Source organism: Colius striatus, chromosome 1 (genome assembly GCF_028858725.1).
Source record: "Colius striatus isolate bColStr4 chromosome 1, bColStr4.1.hap1, whole genome shotgun sequence".
NCBI classification, from domain to species: domain Eukaryota; kingdom Metazoa; phylum Chordata; class Aves; order Coliiformes; family Coliidae; genus Colius; species Colius striatus.
The window spans coordinates 131,437,779-131,465,104 of NC_084759.1; the positions used below are offsets into that span (position 1 = coordinate 131,437,779).

The 27,326-nt window shown below is 40.5% G+C and overlaps 1 protein-coding gene across 1 annotated transcript; it reads right to left on the minus strand.

Annotated features, from left to right (window-relative positions):
- Positions 1–2,227: 2,227 nt before the first annotated feature.
- LOC104563843 (elongation of very long chain fatty acids protein 4-like) lies at positions 2,228–14,272 on the minus strand. The gene is made up of 8 exons (XM_061988808.1): positions 14,023–14,272; positions 12,408–12,473; positions 10,220–10,407; positions 9,162–9,242; positions 8,215–8,271; positions 6,708–6,822; positions 5,792–5,919; positions 2,228–2,805 (listed from the first exon to the last, which is right to left on the minus strand). Exons 2-8 carry the CDS (start codon positions 12,466–12,468, stop codon positions 2,635–2,637), a joined length of 801 nt encoding a protein of 266 aa, XP_061844792.1. The 5' UTR covers positions 12,469–12,473; positions 14,023–14,272; the 3' UTR covers positions 2,228–2,634.
- Positions 14,273–27,326: the final 13,054 nt, after the last annotated feature.

A 27,326-nucleotide genomic window follows, 5' to 3' on the forward strand; every position in this document is an offset into this window, starting at 1 on the left:
AGTCATGCTGGCAAAAAGATCTTCCAATTCAAGAGTGCGTGATCAGACCACTGAGGCTGTGAAGAAGAGGGACAGGAATAGATAGATAGTTGCATGTCTAAACCAAATAGTTACAGTGTTGTGTTGTTTAAGAGATCAGTCACTTCAAATTGCAAGGTGGAAAATTCATCCTCTTGTATTTTGTTACCAGCTATGTGGCCACTCAATCCCTTGCAGTAAACTGTGTCATACACAGACACAAATTAAGCTGCATAGGCTGCTTAAAAAAAGCTAAATGTCATGTTTTCAAATTTATGTATTCTAAAAAAGGAGTACATTTGCAAAAACATTGAGTAATCTCATCCAAATCTCCTCATTTTTAATTTTTAACTAGTCATGAATTATGACAATGAAGGAAAATCTATGAAGGAAAACTATCTGATGCTTACTCTGGTATAAAATTATTAGTGTAGCCATTGAAATTAGTAACTGCAATCTGAAGAAGCTTATGTAAGGGCAAACTGAGATTGAGACCTACTCATGATCCCCTCACGTACAGGAAAAAAGAGCTAAATTCATTAGATTTCTCTATGAGCACAGATAGTTTAGCCAGCTGCCGGAAAGTATGCTCTACCATGAAACTAGGGGGACAAATGTACTGAAGGTTTAAGCAGGACAGGGCCATAAGTGAATTATTAAGTGGATAGGACTAATGAAACACCTTTACTTGCAATAGGTCTTCAATGCTGGAGAGGCCTCTGGGGAAAGCCTCAACATTAATACAGTATTAGATACAGAGCAGATTTTTTTCTTTCTGCCTTACCAAACAAAAGGAAGAATGGAGAACCCACCCAGTTTCTTATTAAAAGTTCTAACAAAAGTAGCATTCTAGTCTGAAAACCAGTACAATTTATGTAGTAAGTTTTATGGAAAAATATTTGTCAGGAAAAAAAACCAGCCCATAGATGTAAAATAAGACCTGCTTGCTTTTCATACTCACCAGTGAAAATCAGAAGACTACTTAAATCCATGGAATGACATTAATGATGTATGTGTGTGAAGGGGGGGAGGGCAAGGAATGAAGAATACTGATTTATCTTATACATGTGCACATAGTCGCTAAAGGAAAGCTTTGGCAGATGAACACAGACTGATGATGAACAAGTCACATTTATTTTGCATAGCTCCTAAACTCTAGATTGGTGAAGAGGATACTTTTTTTTTTTTTTTTTTTTTTTGGTGTACATCTGTTTCCTAGGTTCAGGCTAGCATCTAATCCTCTGGACATTTCCAGAGGAGTTAGACTTCTTTAGATTTGATGTGAATTTGACTTGGACCGACAATGTACCATGTTACTAATTCTAATGCCCTCCTTGAAGAGCTTTGTGTTTCAACTGTGAAAAAATCACCTCTCCATAATATTTGTTTTAATCAACACAGCAGAATGCAATAAGTAAACCACTTTGCAGTCTAAAATCTGAATTTAGGGCTTTCAAAGCACTACTACATCAAAACTTTAATAGTATTTAACTGTCAGCAGATTAATATAAGTGCCAAATTGTAGTTGTAATCGATTCAGGAATGAAAAAAGAAGTCACTAAGTGATGTTCTAAAGTCAGTGGAGCTATGCAGCTTTGCACTAGCCAATGAATTGACTTTATACATTTTATATTAATATCTGTGCAATTAGGTAATGGAGGTCGTTGCTTGTGGTGGCGTAAAACTTTTTATCTTTGATAAGAAGCAAAATTAAAAAAAAATAATAATGATAACAGACTGGAGAAAAAGAAGTTACGAATAAGAAATCTCAAGACAGTATTTCTATTAAAACATATGACTTCTATAAGGAGCAATGCTAAGTAGACTTAAAAGTTCTCTGCTGTTATGAGACAAACCAAAGGCAAATAAGCATTCTAGAAAATGATACATTGTGAATCTCATTGCATTCATTTCTTACTTCAGGTGAAAGTGCTAATAATGCCTTATTTAGCTTCAGAACAGCAAAAGAACAAAGATCTCTGTCCAACTGGATGGTGTGATGTGCAATTTACTTCATGCTTGTGCTTATATAAAGTTAAACCATCAGAGCCATATAGCTGTAATTCACCTCAGTCCTAGTGGGACCTTCTTTAATAGGAAAGTCTGGGATGCAGTGTACAGGTGAGAGCATTCTGCAGTCACAGTGAGTTCCTGGCTGCTGCTGTTACCTTGCCACTGCTTTAAGGCTGAAGGTACCAGACCCCAACTGAACTGGACTAGCCTTCAGATCTAGAATTATTACTCTAAGATAATCTTATAAATGCAAAGAAACCCTCTACAGACTACAAAATTAGCTATGGCTGGCTGCTGGACCTTGAAACTGAGCAAACAGATAGAAGAAAAGGAAGAGATCTTCTGGTGTTAGTTTCACAAAGACTGCTATGTCAATTACTACTTGGCTTGGCTTTGTATCAGTTTCATTTGTGTGCTTCTCTACACCTCAGTCCCTGAGTTTATGTCATTCTATTTTTCTTCCTAACTTATTTGAAAGCAACTGTGAGTCTGCACAAAAGAGCCTTGTGCACATTCCCCAAATACGTTTTCTTCATGCAATCATCAGAAGCAGCAGAGAATGTGCAAGTTCATCAGACTGTGCTCACTCTCCTCTGATTTTCTTTAAGTTAGCTTCTCCCTCTTTCCCCTAATGTAGGTCCGATAGTAGAAGTGTAGGAAGAGAGCAATGAGGCTGAGAATGTAGAGGAAGACTGCAGCGTTGAAGCCATCGGGGAATGGGCATTCTGTGAAGAGGTTGTAGGAAGAATGAATGGCAATGGCCAGAAACTGGCACTGGAAAAGGAGGAAAAAAAAGAAGCAGCCAGATTAGGGAACCTACATGAGACATACCTCAATTGATCATTAGGACCAACATACAGAGTATCACAACACACTAGTAGCATCCTTCACCCAGAGGATCATCCACTTGCCTCTCCTGACATCAATGAAAAATTTGTGTTTCAGGCCCAGCACTGTTTTCCCAGAATGAAAGGGTGTCAGATGTCCACTAAACATTGAGGCTTGCCCACTGCTGCAGGGAGCAACCTCTGCTGCCTGGGAGCCGACCACAGTCTTTGTGCCACTTCTCTACCATCGGCCAGTAACTGAGATCTTGGAATATGGAAAAAAAAGGGGATAGACTTGTCTTCCCCAATGGTAATCTGATTCTTATATCCATAATTATTTTTATTTGCATTTTAACTTACAGAGAGGACCTACAGGTGCTACTTTTTTTTTTGTTTAAACACAAATCGTTTTCTTAAAAAAACATTTTGCTGAGTCACCTCTCTCAATACTTTGAAGCAATGAGTTCTATCTACCAAAAATCAAGGAACGGTAGGGTTGGAAGGGACCTTTAGAGATCATCTAGTCCAACTCCCCTGCAGAAGCAGGTTCACCTAGATCACGTTGCATAGGAACATGTCCAGGTGGGTCTTGAAGACCTCCAAGGAAGGAGACTCCACAACTCCTCTGGGCAGCCTGTTCCACTGCTCCCTCATCCTCATGGTGAAATAGCTTTTTCTTATATTTAAGTGGAACTTTTTGTGTTCCAGCTTCATTCCTTTACCCCTTGTCCTGTTGCTAGCTACTACAGAAAAAAGGAATGTCCCGATCTCCTGAAACCCACTATTTAGTTATTTGTAAATGTTAATTAGATCTCCCCTCAATCTCCTCTTCTCTAGACTAAACAGTCCCAGTTCCCACAGCCTTTCCTCATATGTAAGATGTTCCAGTGGCCTGATCATCTTGGTGGCCCTGCGCTGGACTCTCTCCAGAAGTTCTCTATCCCTCTTGAGCTGAGGAGCCCAGAACTGGACACAGGACTCCAGATGAGGCCTCACCAGGGCAGAGTAGAGGGGGAGAAGAACCTCCCTTGACCTGCTAGTCACACTCTTCTTGATGCATCTCAGGATGCCATTGGCCTTCTTGGCCATGAGGGCATGGATTCCCAGCCTGTACTGGTGCATGGGGTTGTTCCTTCCCAGATGCAGGACTCTGCACTTGTCCTTGTTGAACCTCATGAGGTTCTTCTCTGCCCAACTCTCAAGCCAGTCAAGATCCCTCTGAATGGCAGCACAATGTTTTGGGGAATCAGCCAGTCCTCCCACTTTGGTGTCAACTGTGTCCTTGCTGAGGGTACACTCTGTCCCCTCATCCAGGTCATTGATGAAGATGTTGAACAAGACTGGCCTCACAACCGATCCCTGTGGAACTCCACTGGCCACAGGCCTCCAACTCGATTCTGTGTCATTGCCACAGACACAGAGCCCCTCTGGGCTCTGTCATTCGGCCAGTTCTCGACGCACCTCACTGTCCACTCATCCAAGCCACACTGTTTGAGCTTTCTGATGAGGATGTTATGGGAGACAGTGTCAAAAGCCTTGCTGAAGTCAAGGTAGATGACATTCATTGCTCTCCCCTCATCTAGTCAGGCAGTTATACTCTCATAGAAGGCTATCAGGTTGGTCGAAGAGGATTTCCCCTTGGTGAAGCCATGTTGACTCCCCCTGATAACCATCTTTTCCTTCATATGTTCAGTGATAACATTCAGGATGAGCTGTTCCATCACCTTTCCAGGGATGGAGGTGAGGCTGACAGGCCTGTAGCTTCTTGGGTCATCCTTCCTACCCTTTTTGAAGACTGGAATGACATTGGCCTTTCTCCAGTTCCCAGGCACCTTGCCCGTCCTCCATGATTGTTGAAAAATGATGGAGAGAGGCTTAGCAATCACATCAGCCAGCTCCCTCAGCACTCTAGAATGTATCCCATCAAGACCTGTTGACTTATGAGCCTTAAGCTTGGTCAACAAGTCTTTAACCTCTTCCTCTTCCACCCAGGGCAAGGCCTCTGCTGTCCTGGCCATCCTACTATCCTTGCCGAACTGGGCTTCCTGAGGGCTGGCCTTGGCAATAAAGACTGAAGCAAAGAAGGCATTCAGTACTTTGGCCTTCTCTGCATCATTGGTCGAGGACGTTAAGTAAAACTTGATTTCCTGTGATATGTTTTTCATTACAAGTACCATTTCATTGCATGCAATGCTTTTTTGTTCTGCTTTCGCCATTCAGGATAAATAAGAATTCCGGATCAACCTTCAGTGTGTCACTATTTTACATATATCCTAGCTCTTCTTCCTCTGCTCTGGTAACTGCATAACCTCTGTTTGCATAACCTCTCTTTGTGTGGAATTAACTCTCCCACATCTTTAACTATAATCAATGTCCTTATCTGGGATATTGCTTTTATGTCTTTGAAATACCACAGGGTTGTCAGGATTTGTTACCTCTTCAGAGATGAGGGAATGAAAATTCAAAGGGATTCTCTAGAGAAAGAGCAAAACTCACTAATTTTTCTTTAACTTGCCTCTACTTGCAGTTAGACATACTCATCCTTTTTGAAGAAACAAAATGAAGGCTACCCAGTCCCCTGCCCTACCAAGAATCCAAAGTTTCCCCAAGTTACTGTCCAACACCTCTAAAAATCAAGCTGTGTTTTCAGGGCTCCAGAGGGGAAACAGTTACCATATACAACAGAAAAGGGAGAAATCTAATTGCTAGTTATTATTGAAGGCCTCTTGCTAGTTTTCTGAAAATACCATTCAAAGCAAGTCACCAATCAATTCACTTCTCACAGTGGTATCTATAGAGGACATTTAAGGACATGGTGATTTTCTTAGACAGCAAACAGAAAGACTTGAACCAGTGAGGGGACAGAGACGAACATCAGAGATCATTGCACCTGAGACATGGAAATACAGAAAGGAACACTGGGAATTAGTTACCAGCTGCATGATGGTTAGGTAACGCTTCCACCATAGGTAATGGTGCATCCGTGGTCCCAGGCTGGCAAGGGCATAATAGCCGTACATGAAGATGTGTACAAAGGAGTTTAGCATCCCAATAAAGAAGGCTGAGGAATAAAGAAATCAGGATGAGCAAGACACCCAAACCATTCAAAACTAACCCTGTGGTGAGCTCACAGCCACTATAATGATACATCCTACCACCCCTATGCATGATCCTTCTATCCAGATTCTGCCTAGGAAGCATGTCATATTCTTTCTTCTACTTTCAGCAGATATTCATCCCATATCTAGTGTTCAGAGACAGAGAGGAGCTTCAATGGCAGAACAGAGAATTCTTGATCTTCTGACCTAAGCTTTTCACACAGTTCTTGTGTCAAGGCCATGTAGTCAAAATGGTTTTCCAAAAGGAAATACCTCAGAATCTTGTATAGGATCTATGATAGGGTTATAGAATTCTCTGTTAGCTTCAGATGTTTCTCCTTGGTAGACTAAAATGGAGAAGCGGTCTGAATACAGACCAGAATGGGTGTGAGGACTAGACTAGACACAGTTAGAGCAGGAGAGTCAGAACCTGGGCTTCCACACCAGACCCAGCTGAATGGGGACCAAGAGATTGCCGGTCTGGATGGAGACAGAAATAGATCTTGTATAGGATGTTATTGTTTCTGTTTAGACAAGGAATGATTGGCACACTCTCATTCTGGATGAGGCAGTGAATATTGCAGTCTAAATAGCCTGGAGAGCCGAGCAGATGGTATTAACTGAAACACATGTACTTCTCACACCTTTAGAAATAGGTGAGTTTCCTACCTGCTGGTCAGCTCAGCTGTACCGTTTCTGCTATCTCCACAGCACAAGAAAAACTGAAACATAGATGTCTGCAGAAGCATACCTTGTCCTCCAGGCACATATTTGACCCCTGACCACCAGTTGAACAGCATAGTGCCATGATGGTACACGTGCAGAAAAGTCACTTGTTCTTGTTTCTTGCGCAGAATGAAGAAAACCTGAAAGAAACCAGACAAAGGAAAATATTGAGTTGATATGCTTAGATTTTACAAAAAGGTAGTAAGAATAGTTAATTATGATTCAAAATCTTCTAAACTCATTTCCCGTGCTGTGGATAAAAACTTGTGAAACTCAACACATGCAATAGATGTTATACTATATGCAATGAGGAAGAACTGGAGGGTAGAATTTCTTCCACAGAGTCTCAGCTATTTTTGCTTTTGGATTCTGATTGCAAGGTCCAAAGAGGGCAAATCTGAGTCTCCGGCTGAGCTTCCATCTGATTTGCAGCTGCTGGGTCTGGTCCTTTTCAGGATATAGGTCAGACGTTTACTGGTACCAGAGAATGATCCATAGAAAAAGTGCTGTGTTGAATGTCCAGACTCTTCTGTAATTTGCATTAGTAAAGAGTATGATTTTGGCAGATGAATATGTGTCAGGTCACTGTATTTAGCATGCACATACACACACATGTACAAAAGTGAATCTGCTTTTCAGGGACTCAGGACTGACAAAAAGTTGGTTTTGTTGATAAGGAAAACATACAGAAAATTGATCAATATGCCTACGAGTGCTCCCCATCCTGATTCACTTTTCAAACTGTGTATTGGAAACTTGTACCCCAAAGAACACTAGAATACAAAGTCTTAGGTTAGGATACAGCTTACTGTTGCTGACCAGACAGAGAGATGGAATTCCCTTGTTAGTTACATCAAATATTTTTAATATAGGAGAAGACTTGGACATAAGCTATAAAATGGTACTGTCTTCAGGTGAGCTTTCAATTTCACATGAGACATGAACATTTAAGTCACAACTTTGGGATAATCTGTGGCAGCAAAAATATCAGGATGCATACTTGCACATCTACAGTTTCTTTACTGTTCAGCCAGACAAGCAACTGGCAGATCTTGTCTGGCAGCCTTAATCAACTTAATCAGATAAGATTTTGTGGGACCAGTTGCCAAGTTGAAGCACTGTGGCTAGGAGGGAATGCCCACACGCCAGAAGGGTGCTGGATAGGGAATATGTGCAGACATTGGGATAGACAGGCAAACTGCACAGCAGTAATTCTTTTGTACTGGAAAGGAGCTTTTGTGGAAGCCTAGTAGTATTGATATCCTGTGGCAAGTGCTGGAGTCTTGCAGGCCAAACGGTGTGAAAAACCAGCACACTGAAACTAAGCCCTCTTCTTTAACTGTACAAGACTTATTCCCACAAACATGCTGAGCAGAACACATGAAAACAGCATTTACTGAAAAGCATCAACCAAATCAATACAGGATCAACTGAGGACACTGCCTTTTGGCATCACGCCCCTTTCTGGCGAGGAAGTGATTTATTTACAGCACAAAGAGTCCCGTAATGGAGCCGAGCCCAGCCCTCCTTACCGTATCAAGCAACTCGATGACTTTGGAGAAGAAGAACCACCAACACACTCTTGCCATCTGCTGGGCAGCAAAGGAAACGCTGTTAGACTTCGGATCACAGTCACTGCTCAGTCTCACTGCCTGAGACTTCCAATTATGCACTAAGTGAATGCTGCCCACTTGGGATCAACAGCAAAGAAGAAAAAGTAAGGGGATCTTTTATGGCTGTTACTTTGTTGTTGTTGTTGTTGATCTGAGGGAGGAAAAGAATTCAGGGTCGCTTTGGCTGATCAGATGGTCAGTTTGATAAGTTGCTTGCTTTTTGATGAGGCAAAGGTGAGCTGCTCAGAATTTGTTTCTAGCCTGACAGCAAGTATATGAAAAACTGAAAAGATAATGTACATGCCTGCATCTGTTCAGAGCCAAGCATAGCTGATCTGAATTCAAACAGAAAAAAACCTCATACAGCATTTTGAAAAGCTGAAGCAGGTGAGACCCAACCCCTGCTGTTAAGATGAAACAACAAATAATTTTAGCCAAATCTCTCTGCTAAAACAAATGCTGAGTAAGATTTACATAATGCAAAGTTGAGGATATAAAAATTAGCTCTCTTGTTGATATTGACCACCTAGAATCCTTATCCAGTCAATAGAAAGAGCCACATATATTTTAGAGGTAATTTGCAATATCTATACTAGGCACCTATCTTCAGATGGTAGGATCACCCTCTCTCCAGTGATAAAAGAGGGAACTTAGATGGTTTTGTTGACTGAGATTAATGATGATTCATTTGTACAGATCTAAAACAAAGTTAATCTGTTCAAGCAGAGAATTTAGTGAAATACATTTACAAGCAACAAACTGCAATGAAAGCCCCTTTAGGCATGTAGGGTGCTATTTATGAGCAAAACAATCTGCATACCCACAGGAGGAGCAGGGCTTAAGGCAAGCTTTGTATAGAAATGTACCCTCATTCCTAGTTCACTTTGGCTGTAATCCACTGGCTGGCATAGGTAGCTATAGTTGTCCAACACTGAAGTTACCAGAAACTGAAACAAAAGAAAAGAAAAAAAAGATCCATTTTCTGTTCAGTGCAATCTATTCCAAAGATATGTGCATATTAATGTTAAGGTAATGGGGCCTCAATCTAGTAGATAGAAAATCCATGTAGTTTATACAGCTGAGCAAATAGTCAAAGCCTAAAACAAAGTACTTAACATCCTTGTTGGACTCTGAAAAGAAAAAGTCAGTCTGGATGTATTTGTAACTCTTTAATAAATCACTGGAGTGCTACTTCAGTGGAAATGGTGGATTCTGGGCTTCAGAATTTCTCTGCAAACACACTGTTTTCATTTGGATGCTGTTTTATTTTGTCTGGTTACATTTGCCTTATAATTGGGAAGTCCAGATTGGACTGCCAATGTAACTGAACAATCAAGCATAGACAAGCAGTTTTCCTACCTATCCTCAGACTGAACAGTGTTTGCTCAAAAAAAAAAAAAAGGCATTTTTCTTTAACTTAAGGTAACGTATTATAAACTAAAAGGGCAAATTTAAAGCTTGTAGAAGTACTTATGCATTGAGAACAGTCAGAAAAAAATGTCATCATTACTGTCAGCAGCAGAAAGCTGCAGTGTGCTTGACACACTTGGAGAGGACCACATAAGTCTGGAAAAGCAGTTCTCATTCTCAGAGGAGATGGATCCCTCATCAAACAGACCTGAGACAAAATGAGGAGGTTTCACGTCCTCTATATGCTCTGTGCCAACTTTCAACTTGTTCAATCAGGAACCTGTCAATGCTAATTTCATGAATGAGAGGAAGATTGAGAAATAGGAGAAATGAGGTATGCCTTGGAAGTAACACATTCAACAGAGGAATACTGCTTTGCTTGTGATTAAAAATAGACACATTAAAGTCGGACCCCACTCCCTTCATTAGAGTTCATCAGCAAAAGCTGTTGAAATGGCTCTGGATTTCAAATACTTCATAGATCCTTACCTACTAGCCAAGCCTGTCGCCTCACCTCATAAAACATGTAGCTTGATAATGCCATCATGGCTAGATTGTAGGCAATCAGCAGGCCTCGCAGCTTCAGCGGCTTCTGCTGACGCATGTAGATGGGCCCTAATGCCACAGTAAAGAGGTAGGAGGCAAAGAGAAGTGTGACTGGAAGTGGAGAGTGGACCAAGGGCCATGAGTCTGTCCTTGGATCTGAAAAGCAAAACACACAGCCAAAGCTGGCACATCCCATATGCTGTATGGTAGATACACTTAATTACTTCCCTTTAGCATGCTCTCTGTGTTGTGCTCTCTGCCAAAAAGAGAATTGGTATCTCAAGTGTCTGCACAAAGCAGCACCACAGTCCTCCTATCCTGGAGCTCCATGTGCCAGACTGCTAAAAGCCTTTAGTGTGACATCTAGGTTGGGTCTAGTAACAGAAGACTGCTCTGCTGACCACCAGCATTCTGCAGCACAGGAGTGAAAAAACCTTTCCTGTCATGAGTTGAAGCCCTCCCCACAGACTACAAGACTGTGGGCAAAAGAAGTAGTTTAAATCACATGCAGCAGAGGCACACAGAACAAACCAAACAGCTCCTGTCTCTTTAGGTGTATAAATCCTTACAGATAAATAAAAAAATTCTTACAATCACTGGTGCTATTTCCTTCCTGCCCCCACAATACTCAGGACATCCAAAGTTGTGCACTCCTTTTTTATATCTACTTATAGTGTGGACTCTCTTAAAAGCATGCCATTTCACTGGAAAATAGTCCCTGATAAAACTGCTCTTCAGTCCTACAGTATAGGGAAGCTCAACAGGTTTTCGATTGTGCCACCTCCTCCTAATCCTGCTTCATCCCTGACACACAGAAGTGTAGGGAATATTATATCTGCAAAAAAGTCCCAGTAGCCATTAATGCTTTGCTCTCCTGTTCCCAGTGTGATCACTGCTCTGCTAAACTCCCTCAGCATCTTCCTTTGCTTCCTTATCTGCCAGTTACAAGCAGCAGACCTCTCTCACTGTCCTAGTCCTTGCAATCTTGCAGCAGTCCTGTATTGAATTTTAGTCCTTGGCTCACTGACGAGCCCAGGGACCTCAGGGTATTTTTTTTTTTCAAATGCCACTCCTATCCTTATGATTCTGTTAATCCCCATCCCTTCCTCACCTCCCAGTTCTTCATTATTCCTGTTATAGGCTGTGTCAAGAGCTCCTTGATATTCCACTTCTGGATTTAACAGTCCCAAATCTCAATTTAGACTCTCTTCTGAAGTTCAAATCCTGAAACATTTACAGCCTGAGCACTAGGCCCCACATCTTTCTCCTGTCAAAGCCCCCATGCAAGCCTGCCATTCTACCTTCATGCTGTTTTACGACTTTTCCTTACATCCAGGGTTTCAACTTGGTCCCTGTGGGATCAAGCTAGGCGGACAGAACCTCTAGCTATCCAAGATCTGAAGTCTCCTAACTGCAAAATGTCAAATCTCAAACACTGAGGAGTGGTTTCTGTCAGTATTTCATTTAATAATACGTTTTACTGGCATCACAAAGGGTTTAAATCTCTAAGTATTAACTCCTTGGCCTACTAAGCTTTCCTATGACACAAGTGTTGTAGGCATCCGGAAGATCTCAGGCTGTAACGCAAAAGGTGGAGTGTACAGAAAAGGCACACATGGAGTGGAGTGAAAGGAGGTGCTTTTGTTAGCAGAAAAAAGTGCATGGTGTAAACAGTTAGCTGGAATAAAGCATCATCCATACTAGTATGCAGTGGTCTCATCCCCTCAACGGGGGTGGGCTGAGTGATCCATGTGGGCGGCCTGGTGATGTTGCGGGTAGCAGCAACAAGAAGAATATGCATTTTAAAAAGTTCACTTTCTTTGATATTCCAGCCTCAACAAACAAACCTGTTCATACATACTGCTCATTGACCTATCAGAGCCCATTGTACATTGAACAGAAAGCTGCTGAGAGTTTTCAACTATGGGCAAGAGAAATCATCATTCCTTCATTCCTTATTGTGATCTAGCTGGAATGTCCCTGAAATATATTTCAAGACTTAAAGGTAAGTTCTTGATCACTGAAGAAGAAAAAATGAAAATGTGCCTAGTGAAAAAAATGTGGGATCATATGAGGATCATGTTCCTTCTAAGTTTGCTCTTCATGATCATGAGATTTATGTGTAAATTCTTATTTAAGGCAGTATCTTTACCTACCTCCACTTTCAAGGACCCAGTTGTAGAATTCCTGAGTTTTCTGCCAAATTGAAGCAATCATAAGTTCTGGAAACAAATTAAAATTAGAATCCTCAGAATCATATCAGGCCCACTTATCCTAGCCTTGACCAAGTCTTGAATAAGTAGGCTCTTTAGACAAAGGCTCAGGAAAATAATTTAGTCTCTGTAGAAACTAAAATTTTGGACCAGGATTAGAGTCATGTCTAAATAAGGAAGGGTTAGAATCTCCCATAATTATCAGTTCTTTAAATTCTATTCCAAAATTTTAATATTTTCTTGAAGCTTCATCTCTAAAAATACTTTGAGTAGCTGCCTGCAAAATACCAGAGCCAGGAGCTCTGTGTACCATGTTGGGAAATCTATTGTGTGGTATTTTTCCTGAAGCAGTGTAGGCACAACATTCATGGAAGGAAACACACCAGGTGGCATAACTGCATCCTCTGCAGGCATTCTTGGATACTCACAATCCTAGCATGCAGTTTAGGATTCATTCTGTACTGCTGTAACTTCAGAGATGTTAAGTGAGCTATGTTGGTTGTTCAGCTTTCTGGGGCCCAGTTTATACATTAAATTTGTTTTGCCTTTTCTTATATTATATTCTATAATATAGTATATTAAATTAGAATACTCATTTATCTTATGATGCTTCTCCTCTTCCCTTCTTTCTTTTAGCATGGAGATCTTTCCAATGGCATTTGGAAGTCACCTAGAAAACACTCTACCACAGTTACTTTCAACAGCTTGTGTTATCTGCCCTAGTTCTCTCCATTAGCAAATACACAGGACCAGCTGCCTCTCAGTTTCAACTTCTCCTGGTACTGAGAAAAGCACATTTTCTCTTTTGACTTCTCATAGGCTGCTGAATATAAGACTACCCATGCCTCCTTTGGATCTGTCCCCTGCTCTCCTGTGCCCACTGAGTCCCTGCAGCACAATATCTTGTGTACAGGGAAAACGGTAGCCTAATATAAAGCCTCTTATACTGGTATAAATGTGCTTTAAGGAGCCTTGTGAATATAAAGAGTTTCTTAATACCCAGACCATATTGCTAGACTGGAAATACAAATGCACTGTTTACCAACTGTACTTGTGACTTTGCACATCTGGATAAAACCTGTTAAAACTAACAAAGCTCTTCTGTATCCCAGATGTATAGAGATATACCCTGGTGAAGTGTAACAAGCAACAAAATTTACCATACCTACACCTCCCTGTCTGCAGACCTCACAGCCTGATGTGCAGCTGCACACACAGCACTGTGTCAGTGACAGAAGCATACTTGCACAAATTCATCTCCTGCAGTCAACCCCCTTTTTGGTGTGTTTCTCTATCTGGAGATTCTCAGCACAAGTATGTCTCATATGCACCTTGACACGGAGACACACACCCTTATAATCCGGGCAGAATCTGCTAGCACAGAGATTAGTCAGAGATTATCAGATGGCACAGAGTCAAACCAGCAGGGATTTCATACAGTTACATGCCCTCAAACAATCCATGTGTATTCCATCTTGCTCCAAGCCACTTCCTTTGTTTCCCCTGGACAAACAGCCTGTAATGAATAGGAAAACCCAGGAAGCAGGAATAGACTTACCCTAGCACTGCAACTGGCTTCACACCTCTCTTTCTTCAAGGGTGTCCCCAGCATGCAGACGCTGCTCCAGACGCTGCTCCTCTTGGTCTGAGTGCATGTGGCAGGCAGCAAAACAAGAAGCTGCAAAGGCCACGTGTCATTAAGCAGATGCTGTGCTCATCTTTCTTCTCCTCAAGTGAGGTGAGTGCATCATCTGCTGGGTCTCACACAGATGTGGTGGATCTTCATGCCTCTGAAGCACAATTCAGTCTCCCAGCAGTACCCACCATAAAACGACTGTGAGCTGCAGGCACCACAGTGTTGTCTCGTAACTTTGCCAGAGCGGAGGTTACATCATCTACTCCTCCCCCTCCCTCTCTTGCCTCTCCCCACACGATTTATCAGATTAGACGACTGGGAAGAGGAGGAAAACGAATGCAGAAAAGGACTGGGATTCTGCAGGAGTGAACCACTGACCTTTAGTGTCACACTTGGGAGCCTGGCCATGTGGGAACCAGGCCAGCATTTCTTCTGCAGGTTTCTTCAGGAGATGTCATGACAGCTTTTCATACAGTAAAAGATGAGGAACTAGGCCTGGACAAGACCTTGGAAAACCATCTGTTTGGAGTACTCCTTCAGCCCATCATAAGGGGCTGTAAATGAGCCTTTTTTATATACAAAATATGTTCAAACCACAAAATAAGAGAATGGTGGAAGCACCCATCCACTCACTCACTCACTCACTCACTCACTCACTCACTCACAGTAAGCACAGCAAACTCAGTTGGAGTCACCCCTCATAACCAGTCTCCACCCCTGGGGAAGTCACATTTACTTAAGATTAAAGTTACTTAAAGTTTTTAAAGATATATGAAAAAATGTTGAGAAGTTTGACAGTGATACCAAGTTTCCTCCTCCAGCAACTGTATCAAGATATACCCTCTTGCCAGTGGGCACAGTTTATTAGCTGAACTCTGAAAAAAGAGTGTAGTATCATGCCTTTTACCACTGTGTTGTGTCTGTCACCAGACAAGCACTTCTGAAGGGCAAAATATAGAAGATTAGCTTTCAAAGAAGAGAGTCATACCATGTGGTAATTTTTCATTGAAACACATCAGTTGTTGCCACTGCTGGGCAGCTACTGTGTTTCCATGACTTGTGAAAACTATGAAAGAAATTAAACAGATACTTTTGGAAAAGGTGATTTAGGGTGTAGGCTTTGCCGTTTGGGGATGAGGGGGTCAGAAGGGCAACTCAGTTTAGAAGAAGGTTTGATTGATCTCTGGTATAATGCTGGAGTTTCTGTTGTGAATCCAGATTGTTGTTGAATCAGGTTCAGGGAGACAATGGTAGTGAACTTTACGTACCATTTTTTGCAGAGCTTCCTACAAAGGCTGTTTCTCAAAGTTTTTAATTAGTCACCAACAAATAGGTTTCATTTCTAAAGTTTAGGTGCCCAAGTCCTTAAAAATGTTTGGTGACGTATCTTGTGTGAGCCAATGAAGGTAATAACTCAGAGCAGCCCTTTCTGTCTATTATGTGTAGATGGGACTGCATTTTATTACTCCTGTCTGGTAACTTTAAATAATGTTTGCTGAGCTATTCATATTGATGTGTACGACTCAGAATTACAGAGACAAACTTTCCTGTCAAACATTTTTATCCTAGTAAAAAAAATCAGATTAAGTGACTTTTCATAAACATATTTCATTTGGAGCAAAGTATTTTGTACAAAGTATTTCAGTTCATGTGAATTGTTTGTTTGTTTGTTTGTTTTTTTAAAAGTACATTGAAGAAAATTTTAGTTTTTAAAACCTGCCTCATTCTTCAAGTACTCCCAGTGTTACTGTTGCAGATGTTCACTATCGTGGCTGGCAGATGGAGAAATGATGTCAGTAGCATGGTACTTTTACACTCCAAGAATGGGTGTCCTCTAAAGGATATCAGTACAACTGTGAGGGCAGCTCTGTGGGGATTTCACACAAAAGCTGTTGGGGCTTTCAGTTCCAGCAAAAACTCAACAGAAAGAAAAACATTGCTGCTTCAATGAAATAGTATAAAGGGAGCTCTGAATGCCAAAGTGAATTGGGCTTTTCACTCAGTGACTTGTCAAAAAAAAAAAAAGAGTATTGCAGGAACATGAATTACAGTCATTGTAACAAGCAACTCAGTTATGTGCAATATGTGACAGCTCAGACAAGTCAAATAGAGATTTAAAAGATTGGAGGTTCTAACTATTTTAAAACTTGAATGTCTCCTGCATATAGTATGGGTGTTTTCCACAAAATTATTATCAATAACAAATACCAACAGCAAAACAATTCTTAAAGCTTCTAGACAATGCAGCTCATGTTATTCGATCCTCTGATTGCTGTTCCTTCCTAACAAACCCACACCAAAAGCACAAATTAACAAAACAGATTTATTTCAATACTTGAGAAGACAAGGAGCAGTGGGCCAGTTTCAGATGGATATCCAGGCTACATCATGGTGGTGCTCTCAGCACCACAGCAGAGGCTTATCAGATCTGACAGGCATGAATGTTTTGCTTTTCTGCCTACACTTCATATGAAGATGTACTGCAGTACACAGCTAAAGTTCAAAACCTAATGGGTTCTAAGTTTGTCTCTTGTAGCAATGCTTTTTGTAGCTGTGAGAAATTTAACTATCTCTCTTAGATCAGAATTATTTACACATCCAGTAATTATTTTTTTTAGAGTAGATAAAGCTGCCTGAAAAATGAGAACTGCATCTTGCTGCTGATCCAGTTGTTACGTTAAATTTAAGATCTATTTTTTTACTTTTCTGGTTTACCATTAGTGTGTTATTTTTTCAGCTATTCACTGAATCCAGGCCAAGTTATATAGGGCAGGAAAACTTTAGATCCAATATCTCATTTTTGTTCATTTCCATGATGTTACAAAAATATAAGCCATGCTCATACAACATCAATAAGAAACAACAAATCTGACCAAAAAAAGAAAAAAGACTAAGTCTACCAGTCAAGCAAATTGACTTTTTTTTTATCAGCTTCTAAACTGCAGAGATGCATGGAGTCATAGTGAAAGCAATGAAAGATAAGATCCTTTCTGCAGCAGAACATACCTTCAAGTAATATCACCTGCCTGCCAATATCAACAGAATGCCAAAGAATAGCAACAAAAATCTCAAACTGGGTGGAAGAATATCTAACCAGTTAAAGCACCACAACCTTAAACTACCAGCACACATTTAGAAGGTGAGATACCTTCTAAAACTTGCACATACTGAGCCCCTGGAAAACTGGAACAGCTTCAAATTAATTTCACATGCAATTTAACCAAACCAAACCTCTCACGTGTTTTGTATGCAGATGTTCAGATGCAATGTTTTATATGCAGATATTTTAAATTACTTGTAAGTTGTGTAGGAAACTTATGCCACCTGTCCAGGGAAGAAGTCCAAAGGAAGATGTATCCTACTACTTTGCAGCATACATCTTAGGTGACACTTTCCTGACCAGTTTTGTCTGACATGGAGGGTCCTAGAGCTGGAGAAAAGCTTCAATAAGATTTAAATGCCAGAGTTGTGGATGCCACAGTACAGGTAGGAGGTAAAAACATCCCAAATCTCTCACTGAATCACACAGAAGCACAGAATGGTAGGGGTTGGAAGGGACCTCTAGAGATCATTCAGTCCAACTCCCTTGCCAAAGCAGGTCCACCTAGATCAGGTTGTGCAGGAACATATCCAGGTGGGTTTGGTAAACCTCCAGAGATCAAGACTCCACAGCCTCCCTGGGCAGCCTGTGCCAGGGCTCCTTCACCCTCACAGGAAAGAACTCCCTGTGTTCCAGCTTGTGCTTGTTACCCCCTGTCCTGTCACCAGGCTTTACAGAAAGATGACTCACCTCATCCGCTCGACACCCACCCTTCAGGTATTTATAAGCATTAATAAGATCTGCTGTCAATCTTCTCCAGGACAAACAGCCCCAGATCTCAGCCTTTCCTCATACGAGAAATGTTTCAATCCCCTGATCATTTTGGGAGCCCTTCACTGGACTCTGTCCACAAGTTCCCTGTCTCTCTTGAACTAAGGAGGGAACCAGGGCAGAATAGAGGAGGAGGATAACTTTCCTAAATAAATAAAAAAATTTATTTCCTAAGTAAATAAAGTGTCCTGATGACACTTTTCCTAATGTCCCCCAGGATGCCATTGGCCTTCTTGGCCACGAGGGCACATTGCTGGTTCATGTTTAGTTTGCTGTCCACTAGAACTTCCAGGTCTCTCTCTGTAGAGCTGCTCTCCAGTGGGCCAACTCCCAGCCTGTATGGGTGCATGAGGCTATTCGACTCCTCATATCTGCATCTGCACTCCTACTAAACCAAGTCTATAGCCACTTATGGGATAACATACTTCTTTGGGTGAATGTACCTAAGTCATGAGAAATTCAATGACAGCATTGGATTGTCAATGCTACCAGCAGGTGAAGCATTACTTTGTTCCTTGGCAAGACTGTTCTCCAAAAAAACTCTGAACTTCTTAAATGGCATTTCATGAGCTTATTTCTTGAGAGAGGTTCATGAAATCTCCCCTACTTCAAGCTCTTTAACAATCACATCAGCTTTCAATTGCTAACAACAGAAATAAATAACAGTTGGCTTTATGAGTACTCTCTCAACAATGGGTAATATAATAATAGACATTTTTACAGCAATAAAATTTCCTACAGCATAATAATTGAATGATTCAGTTTGTTTTGCTAATATGTAACTACAAGCTCATATATGTTTCTGGAGAAATACAGTGATTTTGGGTGACAATCATCATTAATATGCTCTGAAAACCTAACCAAACTCTACAGTATACTTGGTCTAGTCCATAAAGCTCTTGTGTATGAAATAATCCAAACTCATATCTATCTAGAGCAAACAGAAACCCTCTGCACAGGGAAGCAGCTGAAGGAAAAAACTCCTTCTGGCACAGAGATTCTGTTTCTTGATTGCCTCACTTATACAGCATGCAACCTATTGCACACATCTTGGAAGGTTTAGCACAGATTACAGGAAGAAAAGTTTTGGCAGAGGTACTGAGGACCCTGTCTGTATGCATAGGTCTGAAAGATTACAGTAGCTCTTGTGTAAATTATGGTATTGAACCCCAGAAATTTAGTTTTACCAGCACAGATTTTTCAGTTTAATTATTCTGCATATGCTATATGAAGCATACTCAGTGGTCTCAGAAAAGTCATTCAACCTTTCTATACCTCAGTTTCCAAATCTGTAAAACAGAAGGAAAACTTGTCTATCTAACAGGAGTGTGGTGAGTATGACCTGCAGTTAGTGTACAGCCATATTGGTCATATTCCATCCATTTGGATGCAAGACTAGAGTTCTGCTTGTCACTTTGAGGCCATTATCTTTCTGACCTTGGGAAAGTGATTTCAGGAGAGAAACATCTTACAGAAAACCTAAATTTAGATGCCCACATATAAGTGTCTACATCTGATTTAGCTTCTATTATACTTAGGGAAGCTCTGAGGACTGATTCAGCTGCTCACATATAGGAACTTATTGTCATTCAGAGTGCCCTCAGGTATCTCCCTTGACCTCCCACTGGTCCAGTAAGCAAAGGATTTATGCAGGTTCTGTGCCATATCTGTGAGCTCCACATCAGAGTGATCTTAAAGCATCTTCAAGGGAACTAAATACTTGTGTGTAGGCATCTGAATTTTCACTGTTGCACTCACCTTTTTCAGTCTTGACTACTTACTTGACCAGTTCTTTGAGGTAAGAATCTTCTCTCATTAATGTGCCTCTGTGACTGAGCATCGGTGTGGTTGTAGGAGTGTGAAATGGCCCTGTCTCCAAAAAGCACATTCCCAAATAACATCTAGGCCTAGAGAACTCAGAAATCTTTGACTTTCATCTCAAAATCTACTGACCATTCATCATGTCTTGAATCAGCATTGTTTCAAATTTGCACTGTGACTAAGGAGAAGTGACTTTATGGTGATCCCAAATATAATTAAAAAATCTCTTAGAAATGGGATGAAAAAATATATCTTTACCAATCAGGTAATAACCCCCTCTTATAAAAAAATCTGCAGCCTTTAAGAATGCTGACAGCAACAAGATTTTCATGCTGAGGTCTTGGCCAGAAGTGAGAAACCAAAAGAAAGGAAAGGTGGAACTGATAAGCTTTCATTTGAACATTATGTTGGGGCTTGTCTCACCTAGGTTTATATGACCAGTTCTGAACTAGTGACTCCAGAACTCAGGAATAGTTGCAAAGAGAAACAGGATCCTCTAGTAACCTACTTATCTGTCATAACTGAGGTGTCAGTCTTGGAAAGAAGTCATCCTCTGGATTTGCCTCTCTCCATTTGCTATAAAAGGAGTCACTGATGATAAAGTCTGCTAGGAATACCGTTTTGGTCCCAGAGCCCTACAAAACATAATGAACTAGCTTGTTCAAAATCTCTAATATAAACAGCATATGGCTCTAAGAAACAAGACCTCATAGCATTTACAACATGCATGAGTCAAGGGCAGAACATACATTTAGTTGCTGCCGCAACTACTGCAATACCAACACAATAAGACTACAGTTACCTTATCTATCTGATCTGGAGTGATAACTCCTATCTCTTGTTTTCCCATCTGTAATCAAGGAGAATACAAAACCTTTACAAAAATCTCTCTTTGAAATACTTGAATGTTTCAGCTCTTTTGAGAGTTTTCCTTATCCATTTCACTCCCACACAAAACAGCCAGCAGCACTGAACTGAAAAATTAATTCTTACCAGCTGCTCCTATTGAAGGGAAAGTACGTAATAGTAGTTGCCCCTGAGCATTTGCCACTGCCACTGGAGAAGGCATTTTTTTTTTTCCTACTGGTAATCTACCTTCTGATATTCCTCCACTATTTGCACCTAACTGATCAAACATGCCAGTCATACTACAGTTACTTCAGAGGCTGAGGAAAGATAAGGTGTACATAGATTTTGTGCAAGCTACCTACAAATTACTGATATTCCCACTACAGGAAAGGGGATGCTCTTATAAATGAAATAATGGCATTAGAAGCAAGTAATGTGTATTCTGGTTTTGAAATCAGATGCTTCGAATTATCACAACAACATCTGTTAGCCTCATGGTGCTTGAAAATGTGAGGTATCTCTCCCTTTTTTGTTCACCTGGCAAATACCCATGTCATCTTCCCTCTGAAAAGATGTCAACATCAAATCAGTCTTACCTAAATCTTGCTGTGATGCCACCAGGCTTTCACCCCTTCTGTTTCAGTCCTGAAGAAACCTAGAGAAATCCTCCCATGGAAATTAGTGTGGCTGATGTCTCACCTTCTAATATTTCACCTTAATTATGCCTGCAAATCACTGGCATGTGGCAGTCAACAGACAACTGCCAAACCAGGATGTCTCCCTAACTCTTATCACTTTACTTTCTATTCACTTTTTGCCTACTCCTACCTTCATCCTGCCCATGTCTGCAAAGCACTTGATAGTGTCTAACCTGTCTAACAGGGTCCAATTCCCCATGCAGTGTACTTATAATAGCAATAAAACTTGAGGATGTGAAATCCTCTTTCCTCCTTTAATGATCTGGTACATCTGTTCTCAGTGATCTGGAAGCCAAATAGAGCAGATATTTTTGGGAGCCAGAAAATGAACAATTCAACCTTCCAACTTCTAATGGTGGTTTGTGTAGCCAATAGTAGTACATGACGTAGTATACAATGTTCTGATCTCTGTCTTTCTGAGGCAATTACTGGTTGGAAAATAATAGACACTTTCCTAAAACTTCCTTACATTTACAATAGCAAAAAAGATTCAGTTTTGTTAAGGCCCATCCTTAATTTCTAGCTATGTATTGCCTATGTGAGATAGAAGACTTTGCCTTGAGTTGGTATAACTCATAACAAAAGGCATAGTGATTTGAAATATTTGCTGAGGCAAAATATCATCCTTCAAACTGTAAGAGTGGCAACATCCTTTCTATGGAGGACTTTGAATGGATTTTAGATACATTGCTTTCACAGCAATCAAAACAGCGTGGATGATCACCCGGGGGGAAAAATGCTATTCCCCCTTCATTTATTGCAGGAAAAGGATACAGTTGTGACTCCAGTTCTGGCAGACTCCTTAGGCTTACTGAATCAGTTAATAACTGGCAAGGCCATATGCAGTCAAACAGCTGCAGAGCTGCATAGTAAAATTGAGTGATGCGAATCCTTTATAACTCCCTGAGGTGTCATGAAGCTTAATTACTGTTTAAATATTCTTGGAGATCTTCAGCTAAAAGACAATATGGTCATGGGAAGCATCATTAATATCACTGTTGCTGCTGGCTAGTACAGTCCTCATAAAGGTGACAACAAATTATCCAGAGTGACATGCAGGAGTTTACTCTCCTCCTGCTGCACTGTGAAGCAATGGGAAACCTACTGCTTTCCATTCCCCTGCAACAGCACCACATGCTAGGGAAAGTTGACCTAGCCTATAGTCATTGGTTCTGTCACATTTACAAGCTGTAATATACTTTAGCTTTCTTTCCTGTCTTAACTACTGGAAGAAGTTTGGAACTAATCCATTAAGGATTTGTCCTTGTTGCCCTCCAATGTTTTGAGGATCAATCTTCTGTATTCCAGTACAGCAAAAACACTCTTAATGATTGCATATATTCCTAATTGGAAGTCCTGCTGAGAGGAAAATGCTGATCTATGCCACAGAAAATACAATGCACTACAAAGCAGACATTGACACTGCAAATAGAGACTATTTCTGAGTATGCAGATCACACACCTCTGTCTCATTTGCTTGTTAAAAAACTGGATGGTGGACAACTTGTTCCCTTCATGTCTAACATGTCAAGGAAGCCTTTCAAATTACTTTCTGCCATGAGGAGATTTAAACAATTAAAACATGATATAAGGACTGTATAGCTAGCAGTGCCCAAACAAATGATAAAAAAAAAAAGCAGATAGAAGGAAAAGAACCTGTTTTTGCAAAAAAATGCTCACGTCTCACAGACTTCCTTAAGGTTAGAGAGAGTGTGGATTCAAATCAGAACAATATGCTGAGCCCTAGGTTGATAGTTCCATCTCAGTCCTAAATAGGTAAGGCAGGTTTAAAGGTTTCCTGCTGCTTCAAAAGCATACCCAAAAGTATGCATTTAGGACTCTGTTAAGTAAAAGCATATTGTCAGTATAGGTTGTCATCAAGCTGGTTTATGCAGTGCCATTATCACCCTTCACATAATTGATCAGGGGATCCCTCCTGTCACACTTACAAATAGATTCATTGTGGGATTTTACAGCCTTGTCTGCTCAGCCTTGCTACCCAAGAGCAATGGCTTAGCCCAACAACAGCTGCCGCAGTAAAAGGTGATGAGTGAAGGGCCTAACATGACATCTGAGTGCTTGCAGTCATATTCTGGGAAGCTGTCAATACAGCAAGAAAATTCACTCAGCAGTAGAGGGGAGGCAAGAAGGTTTCCACTCTCATGAGAGGCACTGATCAGTCATAAAGAGGATAGACCAGTCGTGATCCTAAACTAACAGAACAACCCACTCTTTGGCAGCATCAGGGAATCACTTCTTTTGGATCAGGTATAAATCAGGTGAATTATCAGAGATATCATCTAGATCTTAGGCAAATGTTCATTCCCTGTGAGTTACTTGAAAGTCAGCCAAGGATGCCAGGGCTCAGTTGTGGACTAGGAATTGATGACAGTTATTTTATTAGCTGAATATTTTTTTGCCACGTAGCCACAAGCTTTTATTCATGTCTCAGACATCACAGCCTCTTCTTGTGAACATTAAATTACTGCATTTCAGCATTTGCTGAAAAAAAACCCCAAATTGTTCAAAAAGTTGGTGTGAATTGGCTCAATAATGGTAGGATGCCCTGCAACTGAGCTATGGGGCTAAATTAAGAAAGGATTTTTATCATAACCAGGTATGACTTAAGAGTATGGTAGGACTTCTCCCTTTTTCTACAGAATTTCCTGAACTGGATGTGATTAATATTAAGTCACTGGATTTCATCTCATTGGACAGCAACTGAAGACACTGAACCTGTCTTCCAACACAGCTACAAACAGGTGTGTGAATACAGGTAACAAAAAAAGCCATTGTTTCCAAGCTTGTGGCTGCAGTTCATTAGAACTTCACTGTGGATTGTGAGTGAGAATGTTTGAGAAATGTTGGTACTGTTTGTACCAAAACAGTACAACTCACACAGCACCTGGACAGCATAGCAAAGTGTTAACGAGGAAAGCCATAGGAAAGCAATAAATGAGTGAATGAAAGGGTAATCAGATTCTTTTGTACTGTACCTGACAAACTTCAACAATGTAGATACTTCTTCCCTTGCCTGATAAGCGGAGATATGAGGATCTAAAGAAATTTGAGCACAAGAGGATGTGTCTTACACTTCCAATTACAATCTAACTTGAATGCCTACCTGAACAGAATTTTACCCTCCCACGATCACACAGAGCTTTTGGTGTACATTCTGCTTACACATCCCCTTAGTTACCTGTCTTCCAGCATGACCATTTCAGTCTACTTAAACTTTCCTCCTCACCTCTTTATTCCCCAAATAATTAGCATTTCAATTTTTCTCATCTGAAGCTTCTAAAATTTGCCTACTTCTTGACTCAAATGAAGCGACCAATGAGGAAACTCTTTCTCCAACAAAGAACACCTAAGTGAAAAAGAGTGGAAAAGTCTATCTAACTTCAATCACTTTTGACACTCCTCTCTTTTTACTTATAGTACTCCTATCAACAATGTTTAATAAACCATCAACTCCTGTGCTGGTTTTGATTGAGATAGAGTTAATTTTCTTCAAAGTAGCTGGTTAAGAACTATGGTTTAGATTTGTGATGAAAACAATATTGATAACACAGAGATGTATTAGTTGTTGCTGAGCTGTGCTTTTAAAGCACCAGGATGTTTTTTGATTCTCACCCCACCCTACCAGCTGAAGGTGCACAAGAAGTTGGGAGAGAGAGCATGGCCAGGACAGCTGACCCAAGCTAGCCAAAGGGCTATTCCATACCATAGAATGTCATGCCCAACAGAGAGAGTTGTTGGGGAGGAGTGGATTGCTGCTTGGCCATTAGTCAATGGATGGTGTGCAATTGCATTGGGCATAATTTGTTTTTCCTGTGTTTTATCTTTCTTGACATATTCCTTTTTATTATAATTATGATTATTATATGTTATTCTTGGTATTCTTATATCTTATTTCATTTTAGTTGTTACATGCTCATATCTCATCCTGTGAGTTTTCTTTTCTGATTCTCTTCCCCATCCCACAGGAGGTGGAGATGTGGGTGAGTGAGCAGCTGTGTACTGCTTAACTAAGCTGGCTGGGGTTAAACCATAACAGTGAGCCGGGCTACGTTTACTTTTACTCTTCCACTTGGATCACTCTTATAAAACTGAGATAACCTTCTTATAGACAACCTGTGAGCCTCATTAGCTCACTAACATTTTTGCAATATTTTGAGATCCTCCCATTTACAGATGCTGTGTAACAACCATTGGCCTTTTTAATATTAGTGTTTAATATATGCAGGTATTCCTATCTCTGATCTACCAAACAGACATAATTTCCCCCCACACACTTAATCTTCTCAGTTCAGTATCACTTTCCATTTAATAATATCCAAAACTTTGGAATCATTACCTTCATATCTTCCAAATAATTTATTTTTGTTCTTCACCTGCAGTTCTCAGCTTCTTTTGAACACAAATTTAAGATGAAAGAAGGTAGTGGAAATGGTACAGATATCCAGTCATGAGATGTATAAATTCATATCATGTTTATCTTAGAAATGAAGATACGTTTGAGAATACTACTCTTAATACTAGTCAAAATTTGTAATTCTCAAAAAACTTTTATCTTCCTTATGAGGAAAGGCTGTGGAAACTGAGGCTATTTAATTCAGAGAAGAGAAGACTGAATGGGGGTCTTATTAATATTTACAAGCATATAAATAGTGGATGTCAAGAGGTTGGGACATCCCTTTTTTCTCTTTTATCTAGCAACAGGACAAGGGGTAATGGGATGAAGCTGGAACAAAAAGAGTTCTAGTCAAACATAAGAAAAAACTATTTCACTGTGAGGGAGCAGTGGAAGAGGCTGCCCAGGGAGGTTGTGGAGTCTCCTTCCTTAGAGATCTTCAAGACTAGCCTGGACGTGTTCCTGTGTGACCTGATCTAGGCGGACCTGCTTCTGCAGGGGGGTTGGACTAGATGATCTCTAAAGGTCCCTTCCATCCCCTACCATTCTACGATAAAAAACCACATGAATAAATGAACAATCAACCCTTTGGGAGTTGATTAGTCACTGTCGTGTACTTTGTGCAAGATAAACAAATTTGTGCTGGGCAAATGAAGTGTTAAATGCTACCAGATCAGCTTGGAAGGATACAATGCCCCTTTACAAGGACTGAAAGGAGGATTCTGCTGGACAACAAACACCTGTCAATTTTTCAAGGAGATGAAACCAACCAGGAAATGACCAGGCTTTGAGATGCACTGGCAGGGTCTTGGGCACACACAGACCAGGCTGAAAAAGCAGTGGTAAGGGTTGATCCTTGACATATATAGTGTGGTATGGTTGTAACCTGCCAGACTCACAGGGAGGGCTTGCATTCTATCTCTTCTGGCTACTGCAAACAGCCCTTGAAATTGAACAGTGAGGCTATATGATATGTACCTTTCCATTTTTTAACCTAGTTTGCTTTCTCATTGTTATTTTCAGATTAACCAAATATTGTTACTAACATCTCTGACCTCTGTAGAGTCTCCATTTCCACCAAGTGAGCAAACTAGCAGGCCAAATCCATAAACAGAAAGCATTACACAATTTATTAAGACTGGAATAAGTGCCATTAAGAACTGTTACAAGGATAGATCCTGGTTTTATATATATATATATATATATATATATATATTTCTACCACTAGAGGCCTGTAATGTGCTGTATATTTGGCAAAATCCACTTTATCTGTCAGTGAGACAACGATACCATAACCATAAGTCTCCATAGTGTTTTTAAAGAAATTTCCATATATTTAGTTTGAATTTCCAAAGACAACTCTCTGCCAATGACAGAACACATTCAAATAACTAACTACTCGGTGGTTTAATACAATCATAAGAGATGACCCTTAATAACCAAATCAGGTACTATTTATGCACATGAGCAACTTTCCTCAGCTTTCTGATCCCTTGTGTAATATTGCTTAGATTGACATCTACTGACCAGACATCCCGTCAGCTAGTTTCAAGTCAGGAATAAACAGAAATTT

Excerpts from the sequence above, each read along its gene's own strand:
- LOC104563843 (XM_061988808.1), bottom strand. The coding sequence starts at position 12,468 with ATGATTGCTTCAATTTGGCAGAAAACTCAGGAATTCTACAACTGGGTC. Across the intron at positions 10,408-12,407 it reads CTGGGTCCTTGAAAGTGGAG|ATCCAAGGACAGACTCATGG; the intron begins GTAGGTAAAGAT and ends TTTGCTTTTCAG. Across the intron at positions 9,243-10,219 it reads CAAGCTACATGTTTTATGAG|TTTCTGGTAACTTCAGTGTT; the intron begins GTGAGGCGACAG and ends CTTTTGTTTCAG.